Raw genomic sequence first — 16,080 nt, forward strand, 5'->3', positions numbered from 1 at the left:
GAACATTAATATAATTCTCAAAGAGCCTTCTCAGTTTCCTTGTCTAGGTCTAGGTCTTGCAGCAGCTGTTTCTTGGAAAGACTTTCCATAAACATGTTGACCATGCGCTCTGGCCTGGTGAGTTTTGGCTTCTTTTCACCACGAAACGGCCCCTAGATTTTTCAAACATGTTGACCATCGCATGATAACCCCACAGAAAATTGCCTGGGTCCTTGGCACCCTCGGAGGACTACTTGATTCCCCGATCTATGCAGGGATATCTCTCCGACTTGACAAGATGCCTCGGCAATTAGCTCCCTCGGTAGATCGAGTCGTATCCAGTTCCATATTTCAATGCCGAACCCCTCAAGACATTCGGCAATGGCTCCATTTGTGTGACAGGGGATCTTGGCGTCATAGACGTTGACCTTTGATATGTTCCTGACATCCTTCTAGCGTAACCAGTTCAGTATGTGCGTGAAGACGGTTTGACCCCGGCGAGATTCCGGTCTCGGTGGGCTGAGGGCTGGTTAGCTGCTGCCTATCTCACCATGTTTTGGGTCGCTAACCTACAATTTAGACATGGCATCATAAGATTGCAAAATGAAGACGGTTAGTCCCTGTAGCTAGCTCTGGCCCCGTCTCGGGTTGCCGAAGCGGAACGCAGAAGACTTGGGCCAGAGTTGCTGGGAACAGTCACAATCTGCTCAGCATGACTTTGGCAAATGTGAAATGATTTGCTGTATTACCTTCTGTATTCTCGAGTGCATTGCTGTTTTCCCTTCTAGTTCATCTGCAAGGAGGGAGTCGAATGAGAAATCACTATATACGTAGGCCCATCTACTTATTTTGTTATTAAACCCGAGCACTGGCCACCTGCGACCGATAAAGGTACACGACTTGAGCTATATTCCATAAACAACCGGTATTAGTCTGTTCAACCATGACCAACGACGACGTCGTTTGTCTCTATCCTGCTCCTTAAAGTCAGATTGGTGGACAGCTGCGGAGCAAGACGCAGGCCGAGCAAAAAATCTCATTCCAGAAAGGCCAAGTTGAACCTCGAAAGCAACCATCGCCCTGCTTCATCACGGCTTTTTCTACTCTGAGAGCCCGGAGGCTACGCTTCTCATTCTTTACTTGCGGTTCGTGACGTCTGATACTGCAGCGAGGTTCATCAAAGCTGGAATGAACCTTGCGTTTCGCCACGCCCATGGCGAAGACTCCCAGTGTATACTTGTCTACACATCATACCGGAGGACAAAAATCAAGCCGGGCGTTGACATCTGGAAGATCGCACACATGGGGAACGTCGAGCTGAGCGGTAGCCACGGGCCTGCAACGGCCAAAACCAGCGGCGGAATCAAGAGGGAGGGAGACAAGAAGATCGAGCACCTGATCCTCGTCACCGGCTATAAAAGGTTGGATGCGGGGAACTTTCTATAAATACAAAAAAGTCAGTGTGAGTTAGAGGCCCGAGGCAGCCCTCGCTCAGTGTCCCATCTCCGGCCTCGTGATGTCTTCTTTGTTGTTGTGTAACCGATATTGTCCCGAGCCCTTTGTTGAATGTTGACAGCGACATAAAGCGCCCACGCTGTGCCTTTGAGAGACCCGGGCTGTGCGCCTTGTTTCATCATCCTGCCTTCAATCACCGTCATCTCGCACGCAGCTTCGTTACGCCACCTACTGACAACCGCCCTCTCAGCTCCCCGCGAAAGCTGCAACGAGGATAACCATGGCTGTTCCATTGACCTTGTGAGTGAACCACTGTGAGACCTGCCTAGGTACATATAGATTCGGCTAATCTAGTGGATAAAAAGTCTCGTGCTGGTAACGGGCGTCGCTGGAGACAGCGCTCTTCCGGATGGTGGCCTAGGCAATATGCATTCCTATCTATCACAGCACTTCCCGGCTGCCCACCGAATCGTCTTGAACACTGTCGAATCCTCTGCGGAAGACGTCATGATAACCGTGCCTGACTTGAGAAGCTCAGCCCGGAATCTATTGCAATCGCTTGATAGGAAAAAGGACAAGTTGGAAGGAGAAAGGGCAGTAGATGTGAAGAATCACGGAGACGGTCCGAAGCAACAGGTACGAACCGTGGACACCCAACCAGGGCTGTGGCGCTCGAGTGAAGCACGTTGTGGGATTTTACTCTCTTCTAGGAGGTAATCCTTTCTAATGTTGGTGTTTCAGGGACCGAATATCCCTGCTCCCAAATTGGTATTTCTCTGCCATGATATTGGAGGATTTGTTGTAAAACAGGTATGAAGCTTACATCGGAACTCTCGCTGAAGATTCTGACAGTGTACTCCCAGGCCCTTCTGTTGGCGAATTCAGAACCCTGCTTTGAATGGGTAGCACGCGCAACGGCTGCTGTGGTGAGACCTTGGCTCTGTATCATCTGTTGAGAACTCTGAATGTAACCTGTAAAATAGCTTTTCTTTGAGACGCCTCACACAGTGCCGACGCATCTGTCCTGGGAGCGCCTGATGGTGAGGATGCTTGGTCAGACAGAGTCTGTGTTGGATTTCGCCTCATTTATACGTTATTTGTCCGACTATGCGTCTCAACTCGAGACTGAATTTGAAGGAATTTCTGGGACTCATCATATGATAAACTTTCTGTCTCGTGAGAGTCATTATGCCGTGGTATGTTACCCTTTTGACTACCCGAGTCACTAGTTTACCAGATTACCAACAGCATAGGTCACCCGAGAGAACCTCCCGTGTCCAATCTACAGCTGTGATCAGATACACTGCTTGGATTGCGACCCAAAAGAGATGTGGAAGGTCAGCGACCAAGTCTCATGGGCTGACACAATCCGGCGCGTTATCAGTACCCATCTCAGTCTCGACAGCAAAGGCAGGTGCCTCACGATGCCTTTCACGAAAGTTGTATAATTCTAACTACTCTTCTCAGACCCACGAGAAGTTACGCGCAGTTTCTCGACGTCTTTGGCGCGGCTGAGTCCAAGATTGCACCAGCTTGGAACGCCAGCACACCGCTCGATCCCGAGTGACTTCGCAAGATGGGCCACGTGGAAAGAGTATAATGACTGGGCTTCGCGCACAGAGAACCCGGTGCTTCACATCGTGGGACTACCTGGGACCGGGACATCGCTTTTTGCTACCCAAGTCACGAGCCACCTGCGAGAAGGTGGTAACCTTGTACTTTCCTATTCAGCATGTCATAGAACCAACCCGAGAAACTCGACGGCGAGTCTCTGGCATTCTTTCTGCCAACAAGCACTCCTATTGCCATCTTCATATCGTTCTACCACACCCCTTTGCTCATGGCTCAGTAAAGAGGGCATCTTCACCAAAGACACGTTCAGGGGCCTGCTGCGTTCGATACTGTCGGGCTGCGCCGGAAAAGCGACATTTTGTATCATCAACGGCCTTGACCACTATACCGCCGAGGCGCGGGACGAACTGCTCCGCGATCTCTGCGAGATGAGAACTTCATCTCAAGCCGAATTCAAGGTTCTTACTGTTGGCTCCGCCTCGCATGTGCAGTATGGGAAGCCCGGGTATCCGCTAGTAGTTTACTCGCAGGAACGAATACTAGCAGCTGGAGAGCTCGAGCGGCTTGCTAAGACAAGGATAAGAAGCATGGCTGCGGTTAACCCGGCTTGGAAGACCCTTGATCTTGAATCTGAACAAGTCAAAAGGCTGTGGACGGGATCCGCTACACTCTTTGAATTATGCCAGAAGATGGACTTTCTCGAAAAGGGCGAAACCTTGTCCACCACCGATGAGGCAATTGCCATGGTCGCCACTCTTCCCGCGGACTTTACAGTCTTCTTCAGAACGCTAGCGACTAAATATGACTTCTTACGTGATGGAGGCTTGGGCGCAGCGGTCTTGCCCTGGCTCACTCGTTCGGTACGGCCCATGACGGTGCCGGAGCTCGCGGTCTGTGCCGCTCTTGCTCGCACGAGCACTGAGACGCTCACATTGCAACACCTACAAAAGTCCATCCTATGGGACTTTCACAGGGACCTGGAGAATGAGCTTGGTCCCATCATCCGGATCTCGGGCGAGACGGTAGAAATGCGGCACCGCATCTACCAAGACCTCGTTCTCGCAGACTCCAACGCTCTAGGCAAGGCCAATGTGCATCTTGATATACTGACCACGTGTCTCATATACCTCAGGCAAATCAGCCCATCGTGGAAGCACGGCACAGAGTTTCGGCAAGAGCATAGACTGGCAGAATACGCGGCTCTTCACTGGCCGCAACATTACCATGAGGTTAGGGACAAAGCCACTGCAAAGCCGGTGGTGCTATCACTTCTCCAAAATGAGGAGCAATTCACCGTATGGCTGGACATATATTCTCACTATGCTACGCGATCCGCCGAAGAAGAGTCATTCCCCAAGACACCGATTCAAGTAGCCGCGTACTTGGGATTGACCGAGGTGCTCTCCGAACTTGTAGCCAACTTGCATCCATCGAATGAAGATACGGAACTATCAAAGGCCATGGAATACGCCGCAAGTAAGGGTCATGCGAATGTGATTCGACTTCTTGCCGAACTCGGCGTCAGAGCCGAGGGCGCGCTGCTCCGAGCTTCCTGGCTCGGCGACAACGCAACTGTGACTGAGCTGCTCAAAAGCCATCGTACATACATAAACTCCAGAGGCGGGCCGGACGGCTTCTACAACCCCCTTCTGCAAGCAGCCCGTTGTGGACATGTTGACAGCTTTGCGAAACTCCAATCTGAAGGGGCTGATACTAACGCTGTGGCAGCCCATACGAATCTCACTGCACTGCACCTGGCGGCAAGGATTGGTCAACGGGCGATTGTTCAGATCCTGATTACCGCCAAAGTTCCCCTGGCGAGCGTCGATGAGCAGGGCTATGGTGCTCTTCACTACGCGGCAGAAGGGGGGTTCGAGGAAATTGTAAGATGTATGATCATTGCCGCAAATGACCCGGCAATACTGGCGGATGTATCACGGGTCTCGCAAGTGCTTCTAGCAAACGACCAGACAAGGGATTCGAATACCCCGCTGCATCTAGCAGCGTCGAATGGACATTTGAAGACTGTGGAAACACTACTTGAGATGAAAGCCGAGCCAGGCATCCTGAATGACCGCAAATACACGCCGCTCCATTGTGCTGCCGAAGGAGGGTTCCCGTCCGTGGTCAAGGCACTCCTTAAAGTTGGCACTGTAGCAGAGAATCAAGGGGAGCAGTCGACGATTGAGGTTCAGCCGTCGCCAGTCGAACTGGCTGTCAAGAACGGTCATCTTGGTACCGTGAGGGAGCTACGGAGCTCGCGCTTCTATGACGATAGCGAGGTTCTTTCCCTAGCATTCGCCACCGCATGCCGAGAGGGAACCAACGACTGTGCCTTGTACATCCTTCATTGGTATAGCGAGGTCTCATTTGCCGGCGGACCATTGCTGGACGTAGACGGAAATACCGCGCTCCATCTCGCCGCACGGGACGGCAATGTGCGACTATTTCAGAAGCTTATGGATTCAAAATACGTCCCGATTGACTCCTTAAACAAGAAGGGATTGAGTCCCCTTCACATTGCTGCGTCTTCCGGGAGCCTTGCCATCATACAGTTGTTCAAAGATGACTCGGCTCTCGGTGGCACAACGGCCAACGGAACAGGGAGGACGCTTCTCCATATAGCCGCAGAGGCGGGCTACCTCCACGTCGTTGAGTGGCTCCTAGACTACACATCACTGAAGAAAGAGACCGCCACGGCAGTTAAAGACACAGCCATAATGCTCGCGGCAGTGGGCAAGCACGAGCCAATCGTCAAGCTCTTGCTAGATTCCAAATATGCAGTACCGACTGGCAATCTCCTGCATGTAGCGGTGCTGAACAGTTGGAAAGACGTCACAAAGCTTTTGACATCGTGTGACTTCTCTGTTCTCAACTGGATTGACGACACCACCAGTAACGCTGCCCTACACCTCGCAGTGGTGATTAAAAACCCGACATGGTAGAGGCGCTTTTAGCGGTCGGGGCTGATCCCAACCTTGGAAATAAGGAGGGTACTTGACGGTGCACCTACGCTTGACGTCGACCGGATCGATATGGATGGTCTGACACCTCTCCTGAGAGCATGCAAGGTAGCGTATGAGAGCGGACATGGTACCGCCAAGCTCGTCCGGGAGCTCTTGTCTAAGCGAAAAGCCGATATTAATCTGAATGCCAAATGTCCTTGTAGTGATGAAAAGTATGCGGGAATGACTCCCCTCCACCTGTCTGCGCTCATCCTTTCAGAAGCTGAGGAAAGCAAAGAGGACATTACTGACGAGGAAGACAATATTTTCAGCCACGACAAGAGCATTGATGAAGAAAACAAGAGCCATGATAAAGCGAAGGATAAGCTGCAAGAAGAAAGCGACGAACCGGACGACGAGCTCCTCAAGTTGCTCCTCGGCTTTGGAGCGGACCCTAACGCGAGGGATGCCACGGGCTCTACAGCTCTTGTGCTGGCTGCGGAAGCCGGACACATCAAGGCACTCCGTGCTTTGCTAGATCACAATGCCGACCCTAACGTCGGCAATACTAGAGAGACCACGGCGCTGCACCTTGCCGCTCAGTCTGGCCACGTCGCCTGCATCAATCTGCTTGTGAAGAAGGGTGCGAATATGGATGTAGCTAAAGTGGACGAAACGCCCAACCGCGGGCTTTGTGGTATTACACCACTGGTACTCGCGGTAGGCCTAGAGCGGCTCGGTGCCGCCAAGGCATTGTTTCGTCTCGGGGCAGATATCGGACGTGCCATACACATTGCCGCACTGTATGGCGAGTTGGACATTTTCAACGAGATACATGAAGGTTGCAAAAGACTTCCAGCCGAGGAGTATTTGAAGTTGTGTGAGCTAGCAATCCACGCAGCCATCATGTCTAACAATGGAGGGCGCCTCGCCACGCTGCTCACCACGCCTGGCGTCAAAGCAACCGTGGCAGATGACGACGGGTGGACGCCGTTGCAATGCGCCAGGTCTTACGACCGTAAGGAGATGCAAGCACAAATTCTAGGCGCTGGCGCCACCGACGAGTCATCAGGTGAGATGAAGACACCTACTCAATGGCACCTGGACGACCGGCATGCCGCGCTCTCTCCAGGTATAGGGACAGAGCAGACCCCGCGAGTGAGAGACCCGAAGATTGTAGAGGTATTTGGTGAGTTTGTGCTTTGTAACGCCTCTCTGAACCTTGATCGCAAGCGCATTATTAACATATAATGGTTTAGCTAGCGTGGGAGACGTGATTGATTTAACGTGTGACTCGTATGGAGTAGCTGTGGCTCGAGCGAACCATTGTATCCCAGATGGCCAGGACTTTTTCTTCGAAATCAAGGTGCAGAAAGGCTGCAGAGATAAATACCAGTAAGTGACATCACATGCCTATTCCTTTAGTCGCACTCTAACGAACCAAAAGAACGCTCGGTATCGGTCTTTGCAGTGATATCGCTCCTCTGAATAGTGAGCTCAGCTTTGGACACCCGGCTGTCTCCTGTGGCTACTATGCTCGCAACGGGGAGGTGCGCGCAAGTGGTGTGCAGTCAACTGGATTTTTCAACCCGAGATGTTATGGTGAAGGGGACATTGTTGGATGCGGAGTGGATGCGAAGAAAGGAACCATTTACTTCACCAAAGGTAGACAGCGACTAGGTACGGCTTCATAACCCCTCCCCCCTCTCTGGACTGTGATCTAATCCCAGCTGAACGTGGCCGTAGAGGATGCTTTTCGCCACCCTCCCGGAAAGCTTTATCCGGCGGTCTTCGTCGACACTCGTCAGACTGGGGTACGCATATCTCTGAAGAGAATGTCGACACGGTTCGATACAAGCGAAGTCGAAGCGGAAGCCGTAAATACCACCAGCCTCCCCATGGAGAAGCAGTGCAAGAAAGTGACTTGGAAATATTAGAGGTACAGCAATCCGCAGGGGTAAAATCGCAGGCCAAGAGTTATCATGAAACGATAACTGTCGGACTCGAGGTCGTGTCGGGATTTCTCACGGGTATTTGGTACGCCATTTATCAGTGCGGAGACCGGTACACTGAAGACGTCGATTTTGAGAGATGTGAGGATCCATCCAAGCCAAACCATGATCTTAAGCGACTGCCTCTGGGCTCGAAGAGAGATGGGAGCAACTGTAGACGATCTGATTGCAGAGGCCCCTGACTTGATATGACATTGGCCCCGTAAATTGGCGGCATCTCTGATACATGTGTGCAGTAACAGTCCAACAAATGCTAGTACTTGATTTGTAACTGGTAAGCACTTGCCATAATATCCGCGGCGCGAGAGAATTTGTTTGTCCAACACCCCCGAATAATCTCACCGCCGAAAAGTCCCTCAACTTCGGGGAAAATGCCATCAGCAATGCGGCCATCTACATATGCATCGTATTCCTCCATTTCTTCCACGGAAGTAAATTGGCCAGTGGTTGCACGAAACGGCCACCGACCCGTAATGATGGTATACAGGACAGATCCAAGGGCGAAAATATCAACGGTATAGGTCGCTTCCCAGGCATCGTTCGGGTTAAAAAAGCCAGAGTTGGGAAGTTTTCCGCCGGAAAGCTGGAGGTCCTCGCAGGTTGATCCGCCAAAGTCGCAGAGGCACAAGTCGAGTGATAAGGGCAATGTGCCATAGACGAGGAAGTTTTCAGGTCTAAGATCGCTGTGTATCACACCCTTGCTGTGGATAAACACGATAGAATCAATCGCCTGAATAAACCATCGATGGCGAAGGCTGGGTGCAATTTCGTTGCCATGCTGATGCAAGAAAGACTGGAGATTTCCGTGACTGGCCTCCGCAAAGAGCAGCCCAGTCAGGAATTCGGTTCGTGAGCCTAGAAGTCTAGTACCATGGGGTCAATAAAACAAAAACAAGCCGTGTGGAAATGAGCAACAGACCTGACAATCCTCGGATGTTTACCGAGCCTGCTAAGGATCTGCTCTTCGATGCTAAAGTATTGATCCACATTGTCTCGCTTTCGCAAAATATCATCTTCGCCTACCTTGACAGGGGCTTTCAGAATGATGCCTGGATGGAGACGGAAAAAGAGGGCAGTCGAGCCCGGGAAAGATGCGGCGGGTAGCGTGACCAGCTCGGTCGAGTTTGCATTCGGGTGTGATACGTTGAGGCGGAGGGCATAGAGAGTCAAGGAATATAGTTTGAGGCAAAGGCCAGTGACAAGTTGCCGCCATGTTTTCCAGAAAGATGGTTGTTTTGAAATTAATGAGCGTAGCATCATGGATTACAATGGTACGAAGAGATGGCGACGTGTGAATTATGGGATGAAAGGAGGTGTAATTTGAAGGGTCACGTGATTAAATTGCTGACGTTGACAGGTGCCAAAGCAGATTCCCTTGATAGAGACGGTGTTTGTTACACGGAAAAGGCCCAACAGATCGTGAAGCCCAACAAAGGGGCTTCGCCGATATAGGACTTGTTAGTTACACAGCTAGAACACGTGCCCGGGCAAGGACCCTAGGCCCGGGCGTTCCTTTCATGTATATAAGGCGGTTACCCTTCTCTTCCTTTCTCGTAGCGACTCAAGGCCTTAGAGATCCTTCGAGATTATTATTGAATTGAGCCCCTTTTGCTCCAAGCCTTATATTGAACCCTTGTCACAGTGTTGCACGGGACATTGACCATAGAGTACCGGGATCCTAAAAATCAGACAGTTATCTCAGTTGATGAACAACAACAGGAAAGCTGGAATGGTGCTGAAATGTGCTCACCTGGGAATTTCTCGCAAAATATTTCCACCAGCACCGCATTGCTTCTGTCAATGCGGTCAGACCAGAAAATGGCAACATAGTCCTGTCGGCCCTGCAGGATGACTTGGAAGCCCTCCTTGTTGTCTAGAAACCGGATGATTTGGTCTTTAGATACAGATGCTATACAATCAACATGCTTACTCTCTCAAGGACCCCTGAAAGTGGCTACCGCATAGCCACCGAAAATGCCGAAGGTCACCTGCTCTCGGCTCAACATGCGGTGAAGCGCAATGGCAGCGTCGTTTAGGCGTTCTTGGATCATGGTTCCCAATTGAAAATGAAGTGCAAGCCTCGGGCGAGATGAGGGCCCTGTTGGACTTGACATGACCTGTATATTATAAGGCCAGCAAACGGATCGCCCATCCCGCCCCTTGGCTCTATAATATGCCTGTTTTAGGTGCGGGACAGATGGTGCAGCATGCCAGCGGCGCTCACGCTCTGCAGACATGTTACTTCAGGCCCATTTGGGTCCCGACGATTGGAAAGGAGGAGTCCGAAATACGAACATGTTTATCCAATCAAATTGACAGGTTATTTCATGGGATAACCATAACCAAGGCCAACCGTCTCAAAAGTTCCCTGCTGCCTAGAATGCCTCCAGGATGTAATCTGCTGGAGACTCGAAGCAGGCGCGAATCCCGCGTGCCGTGCGACAACCATTCGGGACCATGACTCATTCAAACGCAGGGATTAGTCGTATCTTCTCGGCCTCCTCTTGGTCGGAAACAAAACAGGTGATTTTGTTGTCCGTGTAGTAATCTATCCTCGACTTCTTGCTCCTGATCTGGCTCTTGACTAGATCCAGAAGAGCAGCATCGGAGCCTCCAAGGTGTCTTTCAACCCAAGCTTCATCTATGTCCATGCCATCAACGAGCTGCTCGACTGCTATCATGGCTACGTCATCCTTGGTATCCAAAAATCTCCTTGCCAGGCCCTTGAGAAGAGGTGCTAGGCGAGGTAAATGCAGGTTGGTAATATCCTCCCGATTCAGCTGCATCTCTTTGCTGAAGTAAGTATCCCCTTCATTCATGGGCGATATGAGGATGTTCTCGATAGAGTCAAAGCCGAAGAAGGCGGCAGTAAATATGACTATAGTCTGCGGCGGGCACCAGCCCGTGGTCCGTACCCGTGGGACATTACGCTTATACTCTGTGAAGTTGTTGAAGTCACCGTCCAGCTCACAATAACTGAAGAGACCCGTGGAGCATAGAAGGTTGAGTGCTACCCGAGAGCTGGACTTGGGCACACATATCTCCAGATCCTGATTGTCGTCAGCGATAGAAGAACGCGTCGAACAAACGGGACGACTAACATGACAAACGCGGGGAACGTTGTAATAGTTCAGTGCAAGCTCACCCACAATGCACATTGAAATGCCATGACGTTCCAGAATAACGGCAGCGACTTTGATTGGCGTCAAGTCCATCGCGACAAGGTGCGATGCAGATGTTTTGGAGGGAAGCGCTTTGCAGCCCCATCCTGGCAACTGGTGTGGCTACATAAGCTTGATCAGACCAGACCCCACTTATTGTTAAGCCCCCGGCCAATAGCCTGCCACCTTAAGCCCCCGGCGGCCAGATCAAGTTGACCATTGAGTTGACCTCTTCCGACATCAATTGATGGAGTCTTCTCCCCCCAGGTGCCATCTCCCAGCGCACTACCATGAAAACATTTTTGAGTACTATTCTCAAACACCAAGGCCGCACATTGCGTCGTCGAGTCCAACTTCTCTCGGACCTGCATCTTGAGATCGGCCAACAGTACTTGTCCTACACATTCCCTGCATCTGCCCCATTTCTGCTCTTAGGAGGAGACATCGGACGGCTCATCGACTACGATAGGTACTTGAAATTTCTCGAAACACAGGTGTCCCGGTATAAAAAGGTTTTTCTAGTGTTAGGAAACCACGAGTTCTATGGTCTAGACTATCACGCAGGGCTCAAAGAAGCGCGGCGTCTTGTGGAGGAACCGTCTCTTGCCGATGCCGTTATTCTCCTGGATAAGACCCGATGGGACGACCCAAACTCGGCACTGACCATCATCGGCTGCACGCTCTGGTCCGCCATTCCAGAGGAAGTCTCTGCTATTATTGAGTCCAAGATCAACGACTTTAAAAAGATTGACGGGTGGACTGCTCAGACACACAACGAAATCCACGCTAGGGAGGCCGCATGGCTGCGCGAGCAAGTTGCTCAGGCAGCCACAGAGCAGAGCGCCGAAAGGCAGCTTCTAGTAGCGACGCACCACGCGCCTTGCGTGGAAGGCACTTCTGCGCCCCGAGATACAAATAACCCCTGGACGCCCGCCTTCGCGACCGATCTCCTGCGTCAGGAGGGCTGGGCTGGCATTCATACCTGGGCATTTGGCCATACACATTACTCGACAGAGTTGGTGCGGAACGGCGTCAGACTGGTGGCCAACCAGCGGGGATACGTACTGCCGGGTAGTACGGCACAAAAGGTGTCTGGGAAATCTCACAACTTTGATCCGGGAATGACTATCGAGTTATAGCTTGATGTATGCCCAGGGTCTCAATCTAGGCGGGCATGAATGTCATAAATATTTCATGATGTCTCAACTATCAACGAGATGATTCGGAGCAGTTGTACAACCTTGTGGGTTGTTGACATGACGTTTTTTTCGGTGGCCGAGTTTGCTGGGGGTTCAAATGCTGGGCCGAGGAGACCTAACTTTCCTGACGAGCCCAATCGAAGCATGACAGAAATGACGAGACTAAGAGCTGGCAGTTCGGAGTTATGGAATGCTTGGCCAATTGTAGAATTAGACTTCTCCGTTGAGCAGATAATAATGGACAAATTGAGAGGAGAAGTCAAGGAAGACAAAGTCCTGAATATATTCAGTCGCTAATTCTTTCCCTCGCCTATTTTCAGGTACAGTTGCAAATGCTTTCTAGTATTTGCCGAGTTTCGTGTTACATAGTATCCAGTTGATGAGAAAATGCGCGAACGTCGGCCGTCATCGTGGCTATGTTGATACACTGCAAACCATTGTGGCAACGCTGCTCCAAGAGAGGTAATGCCCGAGCCTCGTATTGAGAAATTAATCCTGTTGAGATTACTTGAGTCAGTTCTTTGCATACGGTTGGATATATTTTCATCGCAGCAGCCATAAATCTGGAGGCTAGGACAAATAATGGCTGATCTCGATTAGCGTACATGTACCGCCGAGATTGTTCACCAAAAGTTTGAGTCTATCCTACCATCGTTGCAAAATTTATTGCATCCCGCTTTAGTCTCTAATTCCTTTTCTCTCAAAACCAAATACACTTGCTAAGGCACAATACTATAAGCGCTGCGTAGATGCGCAACATCTTACAGCCCATGTACCTCTGACCCTTTAGCATCCCGCTTCCTCCTGGTGTATCCTCATTCATTGTGTAACGAACAGATTTCAGCGTCGGATTCAGGCTGTATCTGTCATTGGTCCCCATTGGCATGAGTTATGGATAAGAGAACAGTTATAGGTAGCAGTGTCACTTCCAGGGACGTGGAACAACCACAGCAAGGGCCAAAGACAGACAGGAAGACCAGACGAAGTCTTAGTATTAGTAATGGACTTGAGCAGTTTTTCGATATCAGGGAGTAAAAACCTTGGGCATAGGAACGAGAAACGATTACTGTCGCTGTATTAATTTAGCAGCATCTAGCAACATGACGCCTTTGTAATCAGGATAACACGAGCTTGGCGTATATCGGAAGAATTTACCGGAGCCTTTTGAGGTCTTCAAATAAGAAAAATAACTTGATTAATTTTAATTTATATTGTGTTGCGGCAATTCGTCGTCTTGTTGCTACCTGTTTTCTGTCTTTGGCGCGGCCGCACTCATCCAGTGTTACACGGAAATCGCCCTGTTACACAAGGGCTACAGTCACGGGATTAAGGCAGAAGGTCCTCACCGACTTCTTGTATAAATAGACGTCTTTGGTCCCTCAAGGCCTTAAGGAAAACCAAGGACCTTTAATACCAAAGACTGTTATCAGATGAATTGAATAAATTGCTCCAAGCCCTCTACTGAGCCCTTGTCACATCCAGCATAGTGACTCAAGAGATGTTTGCCATTTACACTTCAGCAATTACGCCATATTAGGCTCCTTGAATGATGAAAAAACACTGGATGCACGTCAATAAGACAGTAACGAATGAACATGGCCTAATAATGCCTAGGCCTCTAGGTAATAAAGTGCTTTAACGGGCGCATATTGGCCCTTCATTTCAAGCGTAGTCCAGCGTTCGCAACACATGTTATGGACAGATCAATCAGTCCTTGGACGACTTGTATACATCGTCCATGTTTTACAGGGGATAAAACGCACACTATCAGTCAGTTTTCGGCGAGAGCCTGTAGAGAGGATAACTCGCATATTGGCTTTCGCTCCTTGGTGCTTACCAGCCCCCGACTGCGGTAAAGCACAGTGCCTGCACAAGGAGAAACGATCTGAAATCACCGATTACAATCCACATTAAATCTGCCAGTTGACATCCATGTATATCTTTCTCCGCGCTAGCTACAGTTTTTGTCAATGAGAACAATATGGCGGCTTGGACTAGTCGGATCAATTGATAGGAGTCCAGACTCCTGGCGCAGTAGCCATGGCTGACTAGACGCACAAATGGCAGAGTTTTGACTGGTCGGGAAATTCGAGAGAAGCCATTGAGCACGGTGGCGTCAGCAATTCATCTGCCGATTGGAGCTTGTCGGAAATATTTGAATGCGTTGACCACCCCAACCCCTCCCGAAACCTTGCGAAACCTCAATCCATCCTTTCGTGTGCCTGTCAACATCAACACCCGCCAACATCGCAATGAACAAAAAAGATGATTTGCAGTCATCTGCGGCAACTTCAAGCGCCGACCGCACTGACCAAATTGCAGCCGTAAGACCCAAACCCGCAGGCCACAGATGCCTTCAACTTACCCGGTCTGAGCCTCTACATAGGATCCCAGTTTCCAGGACGATGGTGATTCAGCTCTGGGTGATGACATGTACGCCCTTTTCTCCATCTAAGAAACTATTTTCGGAATTGTAACTCTTGACCCGCGTTGTAGTGCCCCTTCCACATCCTCCATCGCGTCGACCATTCTCGAGTATCGCAAGCTCCATGGACGGACGTACCATAACTACAAGGACGTCGAGTATTGGTATTGACTAATCCCTACCCACCTTGCACAGTAAGAAACCACAGCAGAAGCGTCTGACAAGCAGCACAGGGGCCCAAATGACGAGCAGCAGAACGACGGTCTCGATCTAAAGTACGTTCCGGTTCTGGGGGGATTTTGATCCTGGTGCTGAAAAAGACAACATGGTAACACATGGCCAGCCACCACAAGTTATATCTCGCCTTTGACAACAAACTGTTCTTTGCGCCACTGCGCAACCCGCAAAAGGTTCTAGACGTAGGCACAGGAACAGGCATTTGGGCCACGTACGAAAACCTCGTTTGTCACGATAGCCGTATATTTACACCGACGCGCGATACTAACCTCGTACTCAGTGATTTCGCAACCGAGTTCCCCGAAGCCGAGGTAATCGGGACTGATCTCTCGCCGACGCTGCCTAACTGGGTGCCGCCAAACTGCGTCTTTGAACTGGACGATGCATCGCAGGAGTGGACATTCCCAGACAACACCTTCGATTACATACATATCCGCTTCATGGCAGGATGCTTCAAAGACTGGACAAGGTTGTACAGTGAATGCTTTCGGTGTCTCAAGCCAGGCGGCTGGCTGGAGCACCAAGAATGCGGATTCCGAGTCGTATCAGACGACGGGTCCCTGCCGCCTGATAACGCCTTCAACGAGGCGGCAGATCTATTTGCCGAGACGGGCAGGAGGTCAGGCCACACTACTGAAGTAATCGACGACGACAATTGGATCAGGTGGATGGAGGACGCTGGGTTCCGCGATGTGCAGAAAAAGGCTATCAAGACGCCCATGGGTGAGTGGCCGGCGGATAAAAAGTGGAAGGAGGTAGGGCTGTTCAATAGAATAACTACCGAGACGGCGCTGGAAGGCTACTTTCTGTACAAGTTGACCCGGGTCATGGATTGGGAGTATGCCGAGGTGCAGTCGTGGCTGGCAAGAGTCCGTGAGGCGTTGAGGAATAAGGCTTACCATGGCTATTCTACGTGGTGAGTGCGTTTGCCAAAGTGCCACGTTGGAATCCATCGCTAACAACAGGGAAGGGGTATAGCCTGGGTTCAGAAGCCAAAGGCGTGACAGATGATGACAGATCGGGGGGCGTGGCAGGATGCGCGCGGTGAGAGGCACGCGGCGGTTTCGGTGAAGAAATCTGGTTTGTGTACTCTGT

The 16,080-nt window shown here is 50.7% G+C and overlaps 6 protein-coding genes across 6 annotated transcripts; 4 read left to right on the forward strand and 2 right to left on the reverse strand.

Moving 5' to 3' along the window:
* Positions 1-1,714: 1,714 nt before the first annotated feature.
* Ank1_1 (Ankyrin-1) lies at positions 1,715-5,951 on the forward strand (the record flags this gene model as incomplete). Its single annotated transcript, XM_014684537.1, has 8 exons — positions 1,715-1,734; positions 1,800-2,070; positions 2,176-2,244; positions 2,298-2,360; positions 2,418-2,630; positions 2,688-2,848; positions 2,902-2,997; positions 3,284-5,951. The coding sequence occupies 8 exons, from the start codon at positions 1,715-1,717 to the stop codon at positions 5,949-5,951; spliced, it is 3,561 nt and encodes a 1,186-aa protein (XP_014540023.1).
* A 90-nt stretch (positions 5,952-6,041) lies between these two features.
* Positions 6,042-8,145, forward strand: ANK3_1 (Ankyrin-3; the record flags this gene model as incomplete). The annotated part of the gene is made up of 4 exons (XM_014684536.2): positions 6,042-7,140; positions 7,211-7,346; positions 7,399-7,631; positions 7,682-8,145. The coding sequence occupies 4 exons, from the start codon at positions 6,042-6,044 to the stop codon at positions 8,143-8,145; spliced, it is 1,932 nt and encodes a 643-aa protein (XP_014540022.2).
* Positions 8,146-8,216: 71 nt separating this feature from the next.
* PKH2 (Serine/threonine-protein kinase PKH2) lies at positions 8,217-9,220 on the reverse strand (the record flags this gene model as incomplete). Its single annotated transcript, XM_014684535.1, has 2 exons — positions 8,217-8,826; positions 8,883-9,220. The coding sequence occupies 2 exons, from the start codon at positions 9,218-9,220 to the stop codon at positions 8,217-8,219; spliced, it is 948 nt and encodes a 315-aa protein (XP_014540021.1).
* Positions 9,221-10,425: 1,205 nt separating this feature from the next.
* On the reverse strand, positions 10,426-11,178 carry G6M90_00g068720 (uncharacterized protein; the record flags this gene model as incomplete). Its single annotated transcript, XM_066130886.1, has 2 exons — positions 10,426-11,013; positions 11,065-11,178. The coding sequence occupies 2 exons, from the start codon at positions 11,176-11,178 to the stop codon at positions 10,426-10,428; spliced, it is 702 nt and encodes a 233-aa protein (XP_065987142.1).
* Positions 11,179-11,414: 236 nt separating this feature from the next.
* Positions 11,415-12,263, forward strand: G6M90_00g068730 (uncharacterized protein; the record flags this gene model as incomplete). Its single annotated transcript, XM_014684533.1, has 1 exon — positions 11,415-12,263. The coding sequence occupies one exon, from the start codon at positions 11,415-11,417 to the stop codon at positions 12,261-12,263; it is 849 nt and encodes a 282-aa protein (XP_014540019.1).
* A 2,312-nt stretch (positions 12,264-14,575) lies between these two features.
* LAE1_4 (Secondary metabolism regulator LAE1) lies at positions 14,576-15,905 on the forward strand (the record flags this gene model as incomplete). The annotated part of the gene is made up of 6 exons (XM_014684532.2): positions 14,576-14,647; positions 14,710-14,756; positions 14,820-14,912; positions 14,982-15,023; positions 15,092-15,196; positions 15,266-15,905. The coding sequence occupies 6 exons, from the start codon at positions 14,576-14,578 to the stop codon at positions 15,903-15,905; spliced, it is 999 nt and encodes a 332-aa protein (XP_014540018.2).
* Positions 15,906-16,080: the final 175 nt, after the last annotated feature.

This window comes from Metarhizium brunneum, chromosome 4 (assembly GCF_013426205.1).
Source record: "Metarhizium brunneum chromosome 4, complete sequence".
Classification (NCBI taxonomy): domain Eukaryota; kingdom Fungi; phylum Ascomycota; class Sordariomycetes; order Hypocreales; family Clavicipitaceae; genus Metarhizium; species Metarhizium brunneum.